At 37.7% G+C, this 15,450-nt stretch overlaps 1 protein-coding gene across 1 annotated transcript in view; it reads left to right on the plus strand.

Moving 5' to 3' along the window:
* The first annotated feature begins 7,110 nt into the window (after window positions 1-7,110).
* LOC145765992 (attractin-like) overlaps window positions 7,111-15,450 on the plus strand; it is a 49,194-nt gene continuing 40,854 nt past the window's right edge. Inside the window, exons 1-3 of the mRNA XM_082577645.1 lie at window positions 7,111-7,251; window positions 10,427-10,521; window positions 13,393-13,880. Of these exons, the coding sequence (XP_082433771.1) occupies window positions 7,111-7,251; window positions 10,427-10,521; window positions 13,393-13,880 (724 nt within the window). The remainder of the gene's footprint in view (window positions 7,252-10,426; window positions 10,522-13,392; window positions 13,881-15,450) is intronic.

Genomic DNA, 15,450 nt, shown 5'->3' on the forward strand with positions numbered 1-15,450 from the left:
AAGTCTTGTGCAACATCATAACATTTGATGCATTCCTTCGGAAATATGTTTTTTCTTTTGTTGGAAGATGTGAAGTATCGTCTAACTCTATTGTTGCCTCCTTGATGAGGTCCGACTGCCATCGTAAATCAAATTACCGTCTTCAGTATAATAATTCTATGTATTCTATTATTTAGTTTTGATGGCTGCCATGTCATCTGATTGCTTTTATCGTTCTGAATACTTTCAGTTCTTCTAACTTGTAACACTACCGTACCATTGTCTGTAAACTTGTAACAGTTGATAGCATATTTAGTGAGATTTTGTGCATTTGCAGTTTGTGTATTATTCGTTGTTTTTCGTTGTTGTTGTTCGATGTTTGCAGTTTGTGTATTATTTCGTTGTTTTGGATATGGACAGCTTTGTCTGATGCAAATAAATATTATTATTATTTGAACAAATGAATAATATTTATTACCTACATTACATGACATCTAATAATATTTATTACCTACATGACATGACATCTAAGGTTTAACAAATACCAACATACCTTCAATGTCATCATTATTATAACTAATTGACTACTGTCACTGACTGACTAAAATATAGAGCAGACTATAAGACTAAAGAAAAGTTTGAAAATAGTCTCCACTGCTAAACTGTGAACTGGTTTGAAGTGCAATAGTCACACCAACAAATTGTTGCCACAGTTGATACCTATATGATATATCCCACACCAAATTAACGTGTTAGGCTTTACTAGTGAATGCTACAGTCCATAAGCAAAAGGTGGCCATAGATTCAATGCAGACATTATAACTTGTTTTAGCAAAGTCCAAAGCCAACCAAACTATAAGCCTGCCTTGGGCTAACGTACTTCTCAAAAGCACTTTAACAAATTTGTATAGTTAACAACTTATTTCCTTTAACTTCTCCAAATTGAAGTACCACAGCAACAATCTTTTGGTTACTTCTCACTTGCAGATACGCTGCACGCTAGCTTACTGCTAATCACTAAAAGGAAGTATCCTGAAACTAGCCCTTCTAGTGTTGGGATAAGGAAAAAAACGGATGAGGTTTCGTATCCCGTAATATAAAATCCCTAATGAAAGTACTGGACAGCTGCCTTGCTGACATTTTTCCAAACATGAACAGTGTTTTAAAGACCATCATAACACTGCCTTCCATGTCCTGCAGCGTTGAGAGACTTTTCTCCGCAACAAACAGGATTTAAACGCGCTTGAGATAATCCATGCTCCAACTCATTGACAGTTCGGATTATAATGACGTATCAACTTTTTTAACTCGAAACCTAGGAGACTCCGCCTTGTGTAGACGCTCCGGTAAGCGGTAACACTACGTTTTTGTAAGCTGGCCCACCGTGACATTATTGGTGAAGGCCCACCAAGATATTTCCTAGGCCCACCCATAAATTACGTTTTGGATCCGCCACTGTACTGAATATACAAATGGCTGACGTAGGCTACAGTGCAAAATTGGATGGTGCATTTTGTCTTCCATGTGCTTTGTTTCTACTACAACAGCGAAGAAAACTTGTCAATACTTTGGTAAACAAGCTTTGTATTTGTATTGCATTCCATTGCAGTTATTTATTTCAATGTAGATGTAAAATCAGTTATTTTTTCGTTACCTGAAAAGGGCTAACATGTGTATGGCCGAAAACGTTCGTAGTCTATAGTTTGTGTTCAGTTCAATATATCATGTTAAATGCCGTGTGGTTGCTTGGTTTTATCTGTTTCTGCGAAAGATGCAACCTAAAAACACATAGCCTACAGCACTTAGGCTATATCTGAGCTGAGACGATTCCTGTAGGCTACTCGATTTTATGAAATTCATGTGTGAAAACAAGGACTCGCATGAATATGTGAAACCGAACATCGTTAACAAAGCTATTGCGAATCATGTTTGCAAAGGAGTCACTATTTTCAACCACGCTCAGTGCTAAATGAAGTATCAAGGGACTAGCCTAGTATACACAAAGCGTCATAAATACGTTTTTGAAGTCATAAATGTCTAAAACTGTAGTCTATTGTTCATTTAGCCTGCCGGTGATTAGCCCGAATGCAGGAATGGCGAATTTTAGTACCTATAGTCAGGGCCTCCGAGAGAAATCATGACTGGTTGGGAAACAATACTAAAAGTGGGCCCTAAAAAACATTTTTCAGCAAATATAAAAGTGACGAATTTGTATCATGCCTTGCATCATGTGTCTTAAGCCGAACTTGGCTACTCTCCTTATCGTGAAATTGAATTCCTTTAAAGTTTCGATTTTAAACAGAGTATATATTGATATGAAAAAACTTCTTTCAATCTGAAAATCAACAAAAATCACTCGACTACACTTGCAGCAAAATTGCCATTGTTGCTCAATCTTTTCTCTTGAAAGAATTGCAGTGAAGTTATATGATGTTCACATGCACACCTCATACATGGTGTCTTTGGTCATGGCCGTTGGGAGGATAATTTAGGTCCCGTACCAAAACGATTCTCTGGCCCCAAATAAAGACACTTCCAAAAAAAATGCACCATATTCAAAGAATGCAGTAGTTTGTGCAAACTCTCTGGTGTTTGGGCAGTGTGGACGTATTTGCTGATGAATTCTTGTCTGTTTGTTGTGTGGAATCCTGAAAGGAATCGCTTTTGGGTCGGTGATAACGTCTCCTCCTTTAACATGTCTGCGTCACTGCATCTGCTTCAGTCATGTTGTGAATCGAAATTGTTGTAGGTGGTTATTTTAGTATAACTTACAGTAGATAGAGGAAGAATTGTAAACACACAGACAAAGAGCGGGCAATGAAAATAGCTCAAAAAGCATTCAATCCATTTTGAACCTTTTGCAATGCAAAGTTACGGATCACAGCATCAAATAATAAAGATTTTGAAAAGTCTAATTTGATGCACAATATGCATAAACTGTTCACTCGGTTTTGAGTCGTGGTGGAGCATAAACAAATCTTACAAATTTCTGTGTGCTAAAACCACGTTTTCAACTTGCAACCGTTGGAGGTACTGGTTTACATAACAAATTTTCAAAGCAACAAAAATATTTGGAAAAGTGTTTCGAAAGTTGCAATCACTGATTTCCTTGATCAGATATCATGAGCCTGAGGTGATGCGTTCCGGTTTGCAGCTCAAGTTTGCTGGGTAGCTTTCTTTCAAAAGTAGCCTACCAACTTATCCAAAATGTCATTGTTGTACAACTTGTTTAAATTTGTTCCACATGCCCGCAACTACACATCAGACATACAATGATATTTCCATAGGACTTCAAACTTATCGATATTTTTGAGTTTGTTGATACATTTGTGAATATACTACCAACAGCTAGCGAATCCTTTGCAACATAGCGTACAGTAGAATAAATTTCGTTTGTAAGATTGAGCTGGTGAAGCGGAGTTGTTGGAGCGTTCCGTCACCAGAAAAATATTTTTTTTAAATTCATAGTTCCTATAACAACTTAAGCTTGCGAGTAGTCAACTCTTTCCAGCTTTCAGTAACTTCGATTACATCTTCCTTTAACTTCATTAAATCCATCAGCTTATTGTCCATTCGTCGTCGTCGTGTGGGCCTCATTTGGGGCCGAAAAACATTGCACAGCTCTTTATCTCTGCATAAATAGTTTAGTAGAGTGAATCTCGCTTAGGACTGTGATCTACATAATGCAGAGAAGCACAGGTTTGAAACTGCTCAGGTAGGCTGCTTGTAAATGGAATAACTTTCTTTAAAATTTCCTATCTGGCTTGGCTGCAATTGAAAATGACATAAGCTTATAGTCGATCAATTAGACTACTCAAAACAGATATAATATTTGGACAACACTGCACACCATGAACTCCAACTCTAGTGCATTTAAGCAATGACATCCTTAAGCAGAAAATAGGCAAGAAGGGTTTACTTCCTTCAATCTTGCTTGGACACTTTTCCAAATATGTTGGATCCATCATTATATGCCTGGCAAACGCAGTTTTTCACGTCAAGGTACAGTTGGTCAAGCAAACATAATACACGCTTAGCCAAAGCAGCACTAGTTTTCAAGTTAGAACAAGATAAAACGTTCAGTGATACAGAGATCAGCAATCTTAACAGCAACAGATTTCATGCGTTGAAGCAGTTTAACATAGCCGGACTCAATACGAGAATGGTTTGTTCTTGATAAGAAACATCTAAAGAAGCATCTACAATGATCGAAAAATACTTGTAACTACGCATTTCATTCAAAAATTTGTTTATTTTTAGGTTGATCAGTTTTTATTTTAGTAGTAAAAATGGGCCCCCTCAAAAGTGACAAAACGAAAAACTACTCGTTTTTCCTTTACAATGTTATGCTAGGGGGGAAAGTAGCCCGACTTCCCCCCCGCTCTCGGAGCCACTGCCTATAGTGTAGTAGCCTATAGTTACTAGAATTAGAACAATGCATGACTTATTTACAAATGCAGAACTTTCGTCACTTAACACTTTCTTAGAATTTTTGAAAATTCTAGTGGGTCACTGAAATGCTAGTGGTGGGTCACTTCGTGACCCGCGGGTCAGTGGTTCGCCATCTCTGAACATAGAAAAATAAAAATTAAATGAACAAAAATTGAGTAGGCTACTATTACAAACTCAAATAATACTTAAGCGCTTGAAATAGAAATAATTATCGATCTGGTTGAAACAAAGTATTGTAGATAAGCAAAACAGGTTTCTCGTATTCTGTTTAACACCTCGTCAGGACTTGATCTGTTTGTGCAGTTGTTTGCTACTAATTTTTAGACTATATGACGTAATAGCCACAGCCTACATGTCTGAAGGGGTTGTCATTAATCAACCAAGTTGAATCCTATGAAAAGTTCCTCTTAAAAGCATTATTTGCAGCAGAGATATAAACTTTCGTTATTGCATTAGTTTGTTTTGCCGTGGTCTCTTTCTGACAGTATGTTACTGATTAACTGAACTTTGGCAAGAGAAAACAAATAGGCTGCCATTGTGTAAGAATATTTGTTGGTGGCATGAAAGCTCATACTTGCAACACAACATTTCCTAGAGTTGTTTAACTGTTTTATAATACCCAAGTTTGATGCCTACGCGATCATATTAGAGAAAATCAGGTTGTTTAGTTGGACAAGCAATGATAAAAATTATAAAAAGTAAATTAATGCAAAAAAGGGAACAAAATATATGTAGGCTACGAATTTGAAGAACAATTTATAGAAAATTATTAGAATCCCACGAATTGAGTACGGTAGCCCATACTCACCATTACTTCGACTACATTGGCCAATGTAAGAATTAGGATTTGAGGCTTGAGTATATAGATTTGACTTGTAAGTAGTCGTGTTGTACAATAGAAGTCCCTGTAGCCATCTAGATCTCACCAGATCCTATCAACAAACTAGCCTAAGCAAGTTTATGTGTAGTAGATTCTCTAATACGTTGAGGAATAGGGCAGCATCGTCGCAACACAAATTGAGCATTCAATGAGGCAGTGTCTGTAACGTGGTAAATACATTGGTTTCACTTAATAATATTAATAATAACAATATTTATGTAGCGCCACATCCACAGTCAAACTATGCTCCTGGGCGCTGTACATGACAATGGTGATAATTAATACGGTACCTACTTTCAGTCATAATATTCAGTGAATTAGAACGTTTTCAAGCGAGTTTTGAATTCATACAAATTTTCAGCTTCTTTTAAACAAATAGGAAAACAATTCCAGCAACTGGCAGCAACAACTGGGAAGGTGCGATTTCCATATTGTGTCTTACATGAAGGGTTGCACAAGAGCAATTGATGTTGAGAACGCAAAATTCTGGCAGCTTTATAATGAACAAGCAAAGTGTCCAGATAGTTCGGAGCAAAACCATCGAAAACTTTATAAATTAATAGACATATTTTGAAGCGAGTACGATACAATACTGGAAGCCAATGCACTTCTGGTGCTTAATAGCTGTAGTAGAAATTACTTGTGGGGGAGGCCGCTTAGAGACTGTCATTGGACTTACGGTGCCAGACAGGTGCACAGTAGAATGCATCAACACCCCCCCTATAAAAAAAAATCCCAAGGCAAAATATTTAAAAATGTACTGTAGCCTATTACCACTAGAAAAAATCCATAGTGCAAAATATTACAAAATTTGGAAATTTGGATAAACTCTACCGGAACCACATGAGCAATGAAAATATGGATTCTAACAGTGTCTAGATGTAAGGTAGAGTAAAGAGAAATCTTTTTCATATCAAAAACCAGATGTTTTTAAAGTGGCTTTTAGGCCTAAAACAACTTTCAAAATGATTTCGGTCATCTACCACCTGTGTCCAAGGAGTTAAATGCCATAACCTTCAAAATCGGCATAACTTGAAGCAAGAAAGCTGGTTTTTAGCAATGCTCAGAAGGTCTATGTGCATATCTGCTATTCTGCTGTTACTAAATGTATCACACCCATCACAAATCGACAAAAACATATTTTTCCTGAAATATCAGACGCAAAAATTTATACTGTATTAATCTATATATGCTATTGGAGCAAAGGTGTATCTTTACCAGTTTATTCTATACCATTGCTAAACCAGTACAACGATACATCATCATCATCATCAATTAACTTTGACTATGCAGGCCATGAATTGATCCTCATGTCATGTTGAGGGTGTGGCCTATCTGCGAGAGCAAACACTTTCTCTTTACTCCTCGCGGTCCATTGAGTTTTCAAAGTATATTTTCAGGGCTAAAAGGTCACGCTTAGCAAGTTCCCTTCAAAACGTTTTTGTCTACCTTGACCCCGCTGTGGTGAAATAATGACCCATCTGACCTGATAGATCCAGCTAGTGCTGCAGTCAACGTGCCCAAGCCATCTCATTCTGTTCAAATGGAGGAATTCACCAATATCTCTTATTTCAAGCCTGGATAAAAGAGTCTCAAACTGGATGTCAGGTCCATTTTGCCATCGTAGTGTCATTACGTTGTAGGCGCTTGATGGTGCTTGCTAGTGTTGCCTACGTTTTGGAGTCACAGAGCATGATACTCGTCACACAGCTGAAGTAAACTTGACCTCGATTGTAATAGGAAGTTGCTTGCTTGTGAGGAGTTCTCTAAACTTTTTCCAGGCTGACTTGGACCGCATTATGACTGCAAGTTCACACCCTCTTCCAGAGGACATCGTATCTCCAAGGAAGCAAAAATCAGCTACCACGTCAAGTGTGCCACCTTCAACCTCACCTCGCTTACTGGCTTACCGTCTATTGGCCTTGCTGTGCTCTTACAACGTGGGCGATATACACTCAAGTATTATGCATTTACGATGTTACACAATATAAAACAAAAATTGGGCTGTTTTGCAGCTTGTGCAAGATCACTGATTTGTACTATCGGTACTTATTAAGTTTGCCCATCAGTTCAACCCGCATAAGCATTGATGGGACATGTCTAACTCAACTCACTGGTTAAGACAGACGGTTTTACCTAAAATTTCTTTGAAAATTTATGTTTTCTTCATCTACTCAGTGTAGCCTATGAACCGTTGATGATACACCATGGATATACCATTAACTTGATGCTAACTTGCAACAACACTTTGCTCCTCAAGAAAGGGGGAGTAGATCTGCCCCCCCTCATATTTCCTTTGATTACTTGAAGCACAGTAACGCCATGCACTTGGTTTTTCTGACTTTTTTCAAAATTGCCAGGCGGACCTGATGATATTAAATTTGAAACTAAAAGTTGTGTAGTTTTCATGCAAATTCAAGATATTTGTTTCTCGTAAATTCTGTCTCCGTTTGTTGTCATCAGCCTATTTTCAGTTCCCAGTACTCATCAGGGAGAGATTGACAACATGAGCGTACCCTCCCCTGATATGGACTTGCCTCGGCCGTAACTTTCCTAATGTACCATAAAAGAATCCCCATTGTGGAAACCAAGAACAAAGGAAAAGCACAAGTTATAGCTAAATTGAGTCAACGGTTTGGCATCGGCTCAATTGGCGCAGAGGGTTAGGGCTATGGTAGTCACTTCATTGATGTGAGTTTGATGCTCACCACTGCTATTGCTGTTTTCTTCTGTAATTAGGCTACCAAACAAAGTTCAAAGTGATAAATGTTAAAGTGCCTACCCTACTGATCAGCGCGACTCTGATTGGTCAAATTTCAAACTAGGGAATTTTTTTATGGTAGGCTTATCTTTTGGAAAGTTGCGCCCCGGCCGACTTAGGTCAAGCTCAATGGAATCCGAACAAGATCAGGCCAATTCCATTCCAATATGTACAAGTGGAGTTTGGCTCCCTCATCTGACTGTGAGTGCGACGCGAAGGAACAAACTGCTAACCATGTCATTCTTGAATGTCTCATTTACAAGGCACCAAATGGAATGCGTGGTATAGCAGCACTGGACATAGCTACACTCACCTGGCTTTCCATCATCTGCACTGAAATCTGAACAATCTTTTCTCACACGAAAGAAGAAAAAGCAAGAAATGTATAGGTTCCTCATTAAATAGATGTGCTTCTTGTAATGTTAGGTGATAATGATGAAAGCGTCGGTCGTTTAGCAGTGACTAAAACACGTTAGTCTTGTGTTAGTCTGCATCAGGCGTTTAGACGATCATATGACCATAAAATGTCCACATGATCACTTGGGGCTCTATGGTAAAAAGGGTCATTTCCGCCTGATAGGACTTTCAGACCATCATACGAACTCTGTTAATGGCATCACAACTCTCAAATTCAATTTGGCAGAAGGCAAGTTTTCAAATATTACAAATAATCATGTTTTAGACAAATCGTCTGATTGGTTTGGGTGTCAGAAGCATTCGAAAAAAAATCTTGTATAGGGACAAAAAAATTGGGATTTTGATAATCCATTCAACATCCATATATTGATAGATTAGGGTTTAGGTTAGGGCTATTTTTTATTATTGATTTGTGTAGTGTAGTTTATAATGAGCTAGCACAGTAATTTATAATCTTCCATTTCATTTACAATAGAAGTTATGGGGCTCTGAAAATGGAAAAAATTGCTATGCGCTATTCCTACAACCAAAAATCGAGAGTTAATCCTTCGAAATCAAATTGTTCCCATAGACAAACCGTTCGAGATATTAATCCCAAACTTAAAATTCGTTTGGTAGCCTAAAGCATAATATGATAACTTTTCAGAATACTCTAAGAAGTGCCATACAAGATATTTTCATGTTGACTGTTTTCATGTGGATTGACCATATTTTTTTGTTTTTTTTTGATGCTCGATGTGTACCCGTTAGATATTATTAAAAAGAAAAATTTGACAAAATTGTTTTTTGATAAGATAGAACAGTTTCATTATACTGCCGGGTGAAAATCATTAAATTTGAAACATCATGAAGGATCTGATGCACCCTGGTGCACAGTATTCAGCTGTAGAGTGACTATGGACAGGATTAAAGTGCACAAGCTGCAAACCAAACAGTTACATTAGTACAGAGATCTTTTTAGAATAACTGCAGATGGATAAGGTTGGAGCATATCATTGTTACTCCGGGATAGACAATGAGAGCTCCGAGAAAGACGATTAAAGCATAATGGGTGTTCGAGCTGTGCTTTTTGTGGTTAACTGAAACAATGGCATTCTTTTCTTTAGATGTTATGAAAGAAAACTGTAGTGAATGCAATTTTCTCTAATGAAGCTTTTCTTATATTTAATCTGCATCTTTCTTTTGTCAGCCTATGCAACATCACAGGTAGGCTAAATCTTATGGTGACATGTAGGCTGTAACTTTGTTGCATAAAACAAAGACGATCTAACGTTTTATTGCTTTCCTACACATGGAAGGGCAGCGCCTTATCAAGAGCTGATATTTATAAATTTACCTAGAACCACATCCGGGTTCATACAAAATCTATGCTGCCTTCCTGATCACGAGCGATGTTTTACAAAACCAGATTACTAATCTATTCAGCATCAGCGCCCTCTAAAATTGATGTTTGCAGCCTTCCCGCTTAGCTTGCCAACTTTAAGTTTTTTTTTATGAATTTTTACATATTTGTCGTCTTTAAAGTTTTTCTTTGCCGTTTTTATTTACATTCAATATTGTTAAGCCAATGTTATTTAAGATTATTATTATTTAGAAACTTTTACTGAGATGTTCGAAAACTATTTTTCAACTCATAATTTCTTTCCTAACTTCCTTAACTTTTTCATTCGTTTGTGAAATGTATGAATATGTTCTGTCAGTTATTAAGGTTGGCAGCAACCCTTAAAAATAATTCACCGACTAGAAACATTCAAGCAACAACCCCACCAATCCCCCAATTTGACGTGAGGTACTTTTTTCTTACATGACTGTTTATAATATCCACTCAGTAGAAGAGCAGAAAAGGTTTTGAAGTTCCAAAACAAAAGGTTTATAGAACCGTTACAGTAAATGCTGCATAGCCAGTGTCATATGTGTAACAGAAGTTGTTGTTTTAGAAAGATTGCTTCAATGGTGTCCTGGTGAACGGGAGCTGCGTTTGCAATCCTGGGTTTGCAGGGAACAAATGCCAAGATTGCGCTGGGAGATACATGTAAGTTACCTGCTACACGATTTATATAAGCATAACCAAGTAGCATAACCATAATGTTCATGTAAGACTCGTCTAACTTTTTATTTCGCTTTCTACGTTAAACGATTTTGCATCTTCTTGGCTTTACAGTGATCAACCAATTTAACGAAGTATGATCACTGAAACTAATATCACTGCAAAACTTATGCTTTCACTTGATAAACAAAAACGACAAACCGTCTTTTGTGACTAAAGTTTCCAGATAGGCTACTCTTCGGGATTCCAGTGTAAGAGCGAAAATCTAGGTAAAGATTGCATGACAGCAGCACAAAATTATTATAAAATCACAGAAAATTTGTATAAAAATTATATTTATCGAATTCTACTACAACTAGCAATCTTACTAGCGACTATCAAGCGTTGTTGATCAAGCACCAACATATTTCTAGGATTGCATGTAGGCAAGGCCAGTGAATACAGGTCAGAGTGAGTGTTAAGCATGTCGCATTTATTATTGTGTGCTACTAACAATCAATATACAACCATTCAGTAATCATACCACCAGCGCACCACATTATAGGAGTTATGGAAGATTATGGAAGATACTTGGAATGAAGCATGGTGTGTCAACGACACCAAACTCCATGGTTTTATACCTCACCCGGTGGCATGCCCCCCTGGTATGGACCTGCCTCGGCCGACTTGTGTAAAGCTTAATAGAATCCGAACGGAAGTCGGCCGCATCCATTCCAATATGTAAAAGTGGGGTTTGGCTCCCTCATCGGACTGTGAGTGCGACGCGAAGGAACAAACTGCTAACCATGTCATTCTTGAATGCAGGGATGGAGGAACCACGTGGGCCTCGTGGGCCTGGGCCCACCTACTTTATTTTATGGGTGGGCCTGGCCCACCTACTTTTGAAAGCCAAATATTTTTGAAAAGGTAGCGAAAGATTTGACCAAGATAACCTGTAGTTTTTTCTGATATAGAGAAAGTAATTCTAGCTGCAGCAAGGGTAAATGATGCATCAATTTTGTCTCTAAAAGAAGGCACTTACACTAGGCTAGATGGGGATATTGATGTTAATTCTCTCGACAACGAAATCAAGCTGTTAAAATAGATGAAACATTTACATAAATCTATCAAAACTGATACAGTTTTACCTGAAAATCCCTATGTTTAATGCTACTGCAAAAAGGTCTTTTTCGTGCCACTAACTGCTGAAAAAATACTTAAAAAGCCGATTAACCCAAGAGCACTTGAACCATCGGATGAACAGTTGAACACATTCACAAAAACTTAATCGATCAGGTTGGTCTCACCTCAATTTGTCAAGAATTTATTGCTTTCAATGATCGTATTATTAACTTTTTTAGGAAAAAATTTCAAGCGTGATAGCCTACAGTAGCAGTCACCTATATATAGTGACAGTTGAAGGAACCTTGTTGTTGTTTGATACCAGTAGCCTAGGGCCTAGGCCTATTATATTTGTATATTGGTGGTGCAGCTGTTGTGTATGCACATACTGCAGGCTGTTACTCCCGGATAACTTTGCCAACTGTTAAATATGTGCAATTGTGCATATACCATTACCAGCACTCCTGGTATTGAAACTTTGTGGTAATTAGCAGTGCATTGTTGATGCCAGTATTATGTTTGCCTGTTGGTGCTGCGGCTGTTATATATGCGCACAGACTACAGTATAATGCTGCAGATTAGTTATCCCAGATGGTATTATAGCTGCGTGTGTGTATTGTTTTTTTTTTATTTGTGTGTTCATCTCCATATTTTGTACAGCACTATAAAGCATAGAGAAATAAAACATAGTAACCTTAGCGGGTTTAACATACTTTATTACAAACAAAAAATATAACATAATTAAAATAAACTCAAACGTTTTCGACACGTACGCGTGTCCTCATCAAGAATTAAATCTGCAATATACATAAAAGGAAAAATCGGAAGATAAGTTTGACTTTGCACTGTAACTGTAACGACACGCGGGACTGAAAAGCACAAACTGAACAAATGATACGAGAATGATTACGAGTATATTATGCGATGGGAAACAGATCACATGAGGTGTAGACTACAGGCATTGGACAAACAATTAGAACACACACAAAAGGAACGATGAGCCACAGGCAAGAACTGCCGGTTGAGAGATGGATTGTTACGTTTGATTCTTAAGGCTTCCATGATCTTAGTCTGAAAATCAGATCTGCCTCGAGAGATGATTTCATATTGGCCGACCGAGACATTGTCAGTGCACGTTTCACAAGAAGCGATGTGCTTTTTAATTGCACTTTTAGTTGTTAGGTTTGGGTTTAAGTGCTCCCCGGCCCTTGTCAACAAATGTTTGGTTGACATACCATGCAATGTATGTGTTGTTTCCTGATGAGGACACACGTACGTGTCGAAAACGTTTTGAGTTTATTTTAATTATGTTATATTTTTTGTGTGTAAAAAATATGCAAACTCTCTGCCAAAGCTTTATCACTATAAAGCAATTTAACAATTTTGTAAATGTTTTGGCCAAATTGGGCCCAAAAATTTAAACTTTTTGCTAGGTGGTACGAAAAGCAATCATGAAAACTCAATGTATAAATGATATAAAGTATTTGAAATGCAGTAATGCTAATGGGGGTCTGGAGGGCAAAGCCCCCCAGAAGTTGGATTGACTTTAACTGCTGCGCCTCTGAGCCCACCTACTTTTAAAATGGTTGTTCCATCCCTGCTTGAATGTCTCATTTACAAGGCACGAAATGAAATGCATGATATAGCAGCACTGGACATAGCTACACTAACCAAGATCAAACAAACTCAGGGCTGCTATAAGTCCGTCACTGTGGTATAAGAAATCTTAATTTCTAAAAGCAGTTTTGAACGCAGTGGAAATAGAGTTGCTCTTATCCACAGTGGAAACAGATTTGCTCTTATCCACAGTGGAAACAGAGTTGCTCTTATCCACAGTGGAAACAGAGTTGCTCTTATCCACAGTGGAAACAGACTTGCTCTTATCCACAGTGGAAACAGAGTTGCTCTTATCCACAGTGGAAACAGAGTTGCTCTTATCCACAGTGGAAACAGATTTGCTCTTATCCACAGTGGAAACAGAGTTGCTCTTATCCACAGTGGAAACAGAGTTGCTCTTATCCACAGTGGAAACAGAGTTGCTCTTACCCACAGTGGAAACAGAGTTGCTCTTATCCACAGTGGAAACAAAGTTGCTCTTATCCACAGTGGAAACAAAGTTGCTCTTATCCACAGTGGAAACAGAGTTGCTCTTATCCACAATGGAAACAGAGTTGCTCTTATCCACAGTGGAAACAGAGTTGCTCTTATCCACAGTGGAAACGAAAATCTTTCAGATTCGTTGAGTAAATTATATCCGTGGTTGGAATAAATAAGATTTGGAGAAGCAAAGATGTCAGCTAAGAAACAAAATAGAAGCTGATCGAAAGTGTTGTATTCTCTATTACAACTTACGGATGTTTAACGCGGACACTAAACAAAGCAAACAGAAAAAATATTGATGCTTTCGAATTGTGGTGTTGAAAAGGATACTGCGTGATTCTTGGACAGCAAAAGTAACAACTAAACAAATATTGGGACAAATTAAACCGAACATATCGTCAGTAGATGGAAACGTCAAGCAGAAACTTTCACAGTTGGCCACATATTGAGAAGCACATAACTGAAAAAAGACGTCATGCTTGGTTTGGTCAGCCGAGAAAGAGAATAGTGTCTTCCCAAAACAAGATTGCTCGACACAGAGCTGAATGAGGTTGCGAGGAATCGAGAGCTGTGAAGGGAGATAGTGTGCAGAGTGACCGAGAGTCGACATCGATTAAACCAGGGGTTTCAACCTTTTTTCCACCGCGACCCCCTCAGAGCAATCAACGTAGCCTAGCGACCCACCATAAAAATATTCAATAAAAGCATATTTAATGAAACATTTAACCAAATTTGTTTCATGCCGACATCCTGTTATGTTTAGTTTTGCTGTTCCAATGCAAACTTTTGAAACCAAAAACGTCTTTTTGTGATGTTATTACGGCTTTTATTACATTTCCTCCGATTGTTATTTCTATTTTCTATCAAGCTTAGCTACTGTAGATAATAGAAGAGAATGAGAATAATCTACATTTTCACATTGTCACTGGATGAATTTATTGCAATCCTTTATGGATTTATTGAAATCAGGTTCAGTGAGATGGTTGGTGCTGCATATTTTTAACAATTAAGCTTGTCAATGCGTGCACCGGTTGCAGAAAGACATTAAATTTTTTCAATACCATTGGAAACGATATTGAGAAATCTATAATTTACATAGGATTCTAAATAACTTTGCTTGTTTTGCCATGGCGTGGTTACTGGTTAACTGTAGTCTGCACAAAGCAACGTACAAGAACTAGGTGAAAAATATCAAATGCTTTTCTATTGTTAACCCTATTCGGACTTACGGGTGGACGGGTTCGGTCCATACTTAAAACTTTCATTGATTTCATAAAAACTACTGGCTTAAATTAACTGAAGTTTTATAACTTTTCCTAAAAAAATTATTCATCTTTGGTTTAGTAATAATAAAAACATTTTTGTGTAGTATAATTTTGTAGCTATCAGCAGTTTCTGACACCCTACTCCCAAAATAATCTGCAAAACTAGTAAAACATTAATCAGCGTGAAACTGAATAGGGATTAAGAGGGATTAACTCCACCGCTGGATTTTGCGTCAGCAGTTGTCGGAAGAAAGTAGGTCATGTCAAGAAAGTATGATTGGACAGTGCTTGCCTTTTAGGAAGAGATTAGCAATTTCAAGGAGATTATGTCGGAGACATCAGACAAATTTAAAAAAAGTGGACTACTTTTAGAAAAAAGCAATAGCAAAAAACTGGTAGAGTATGTGTGTCCACTGAAAATTTTAACCAATTTGTCACTAATTTTGCT

This window comes from Aplidium turbinatum, chromosome 3 (genome assembly GCF_918807975.1).
Source record: "Aplidium turbinatum chromosome 3, kaAplTurb1.1, whole genome shotgun sequence".
Lineage (NCBI taxonomy): Eukaryota > Metazoa > Chordata > Ascidiacea > Aplousobranchia > Polyclinidae > Aplidium > Aplidium turbinatum.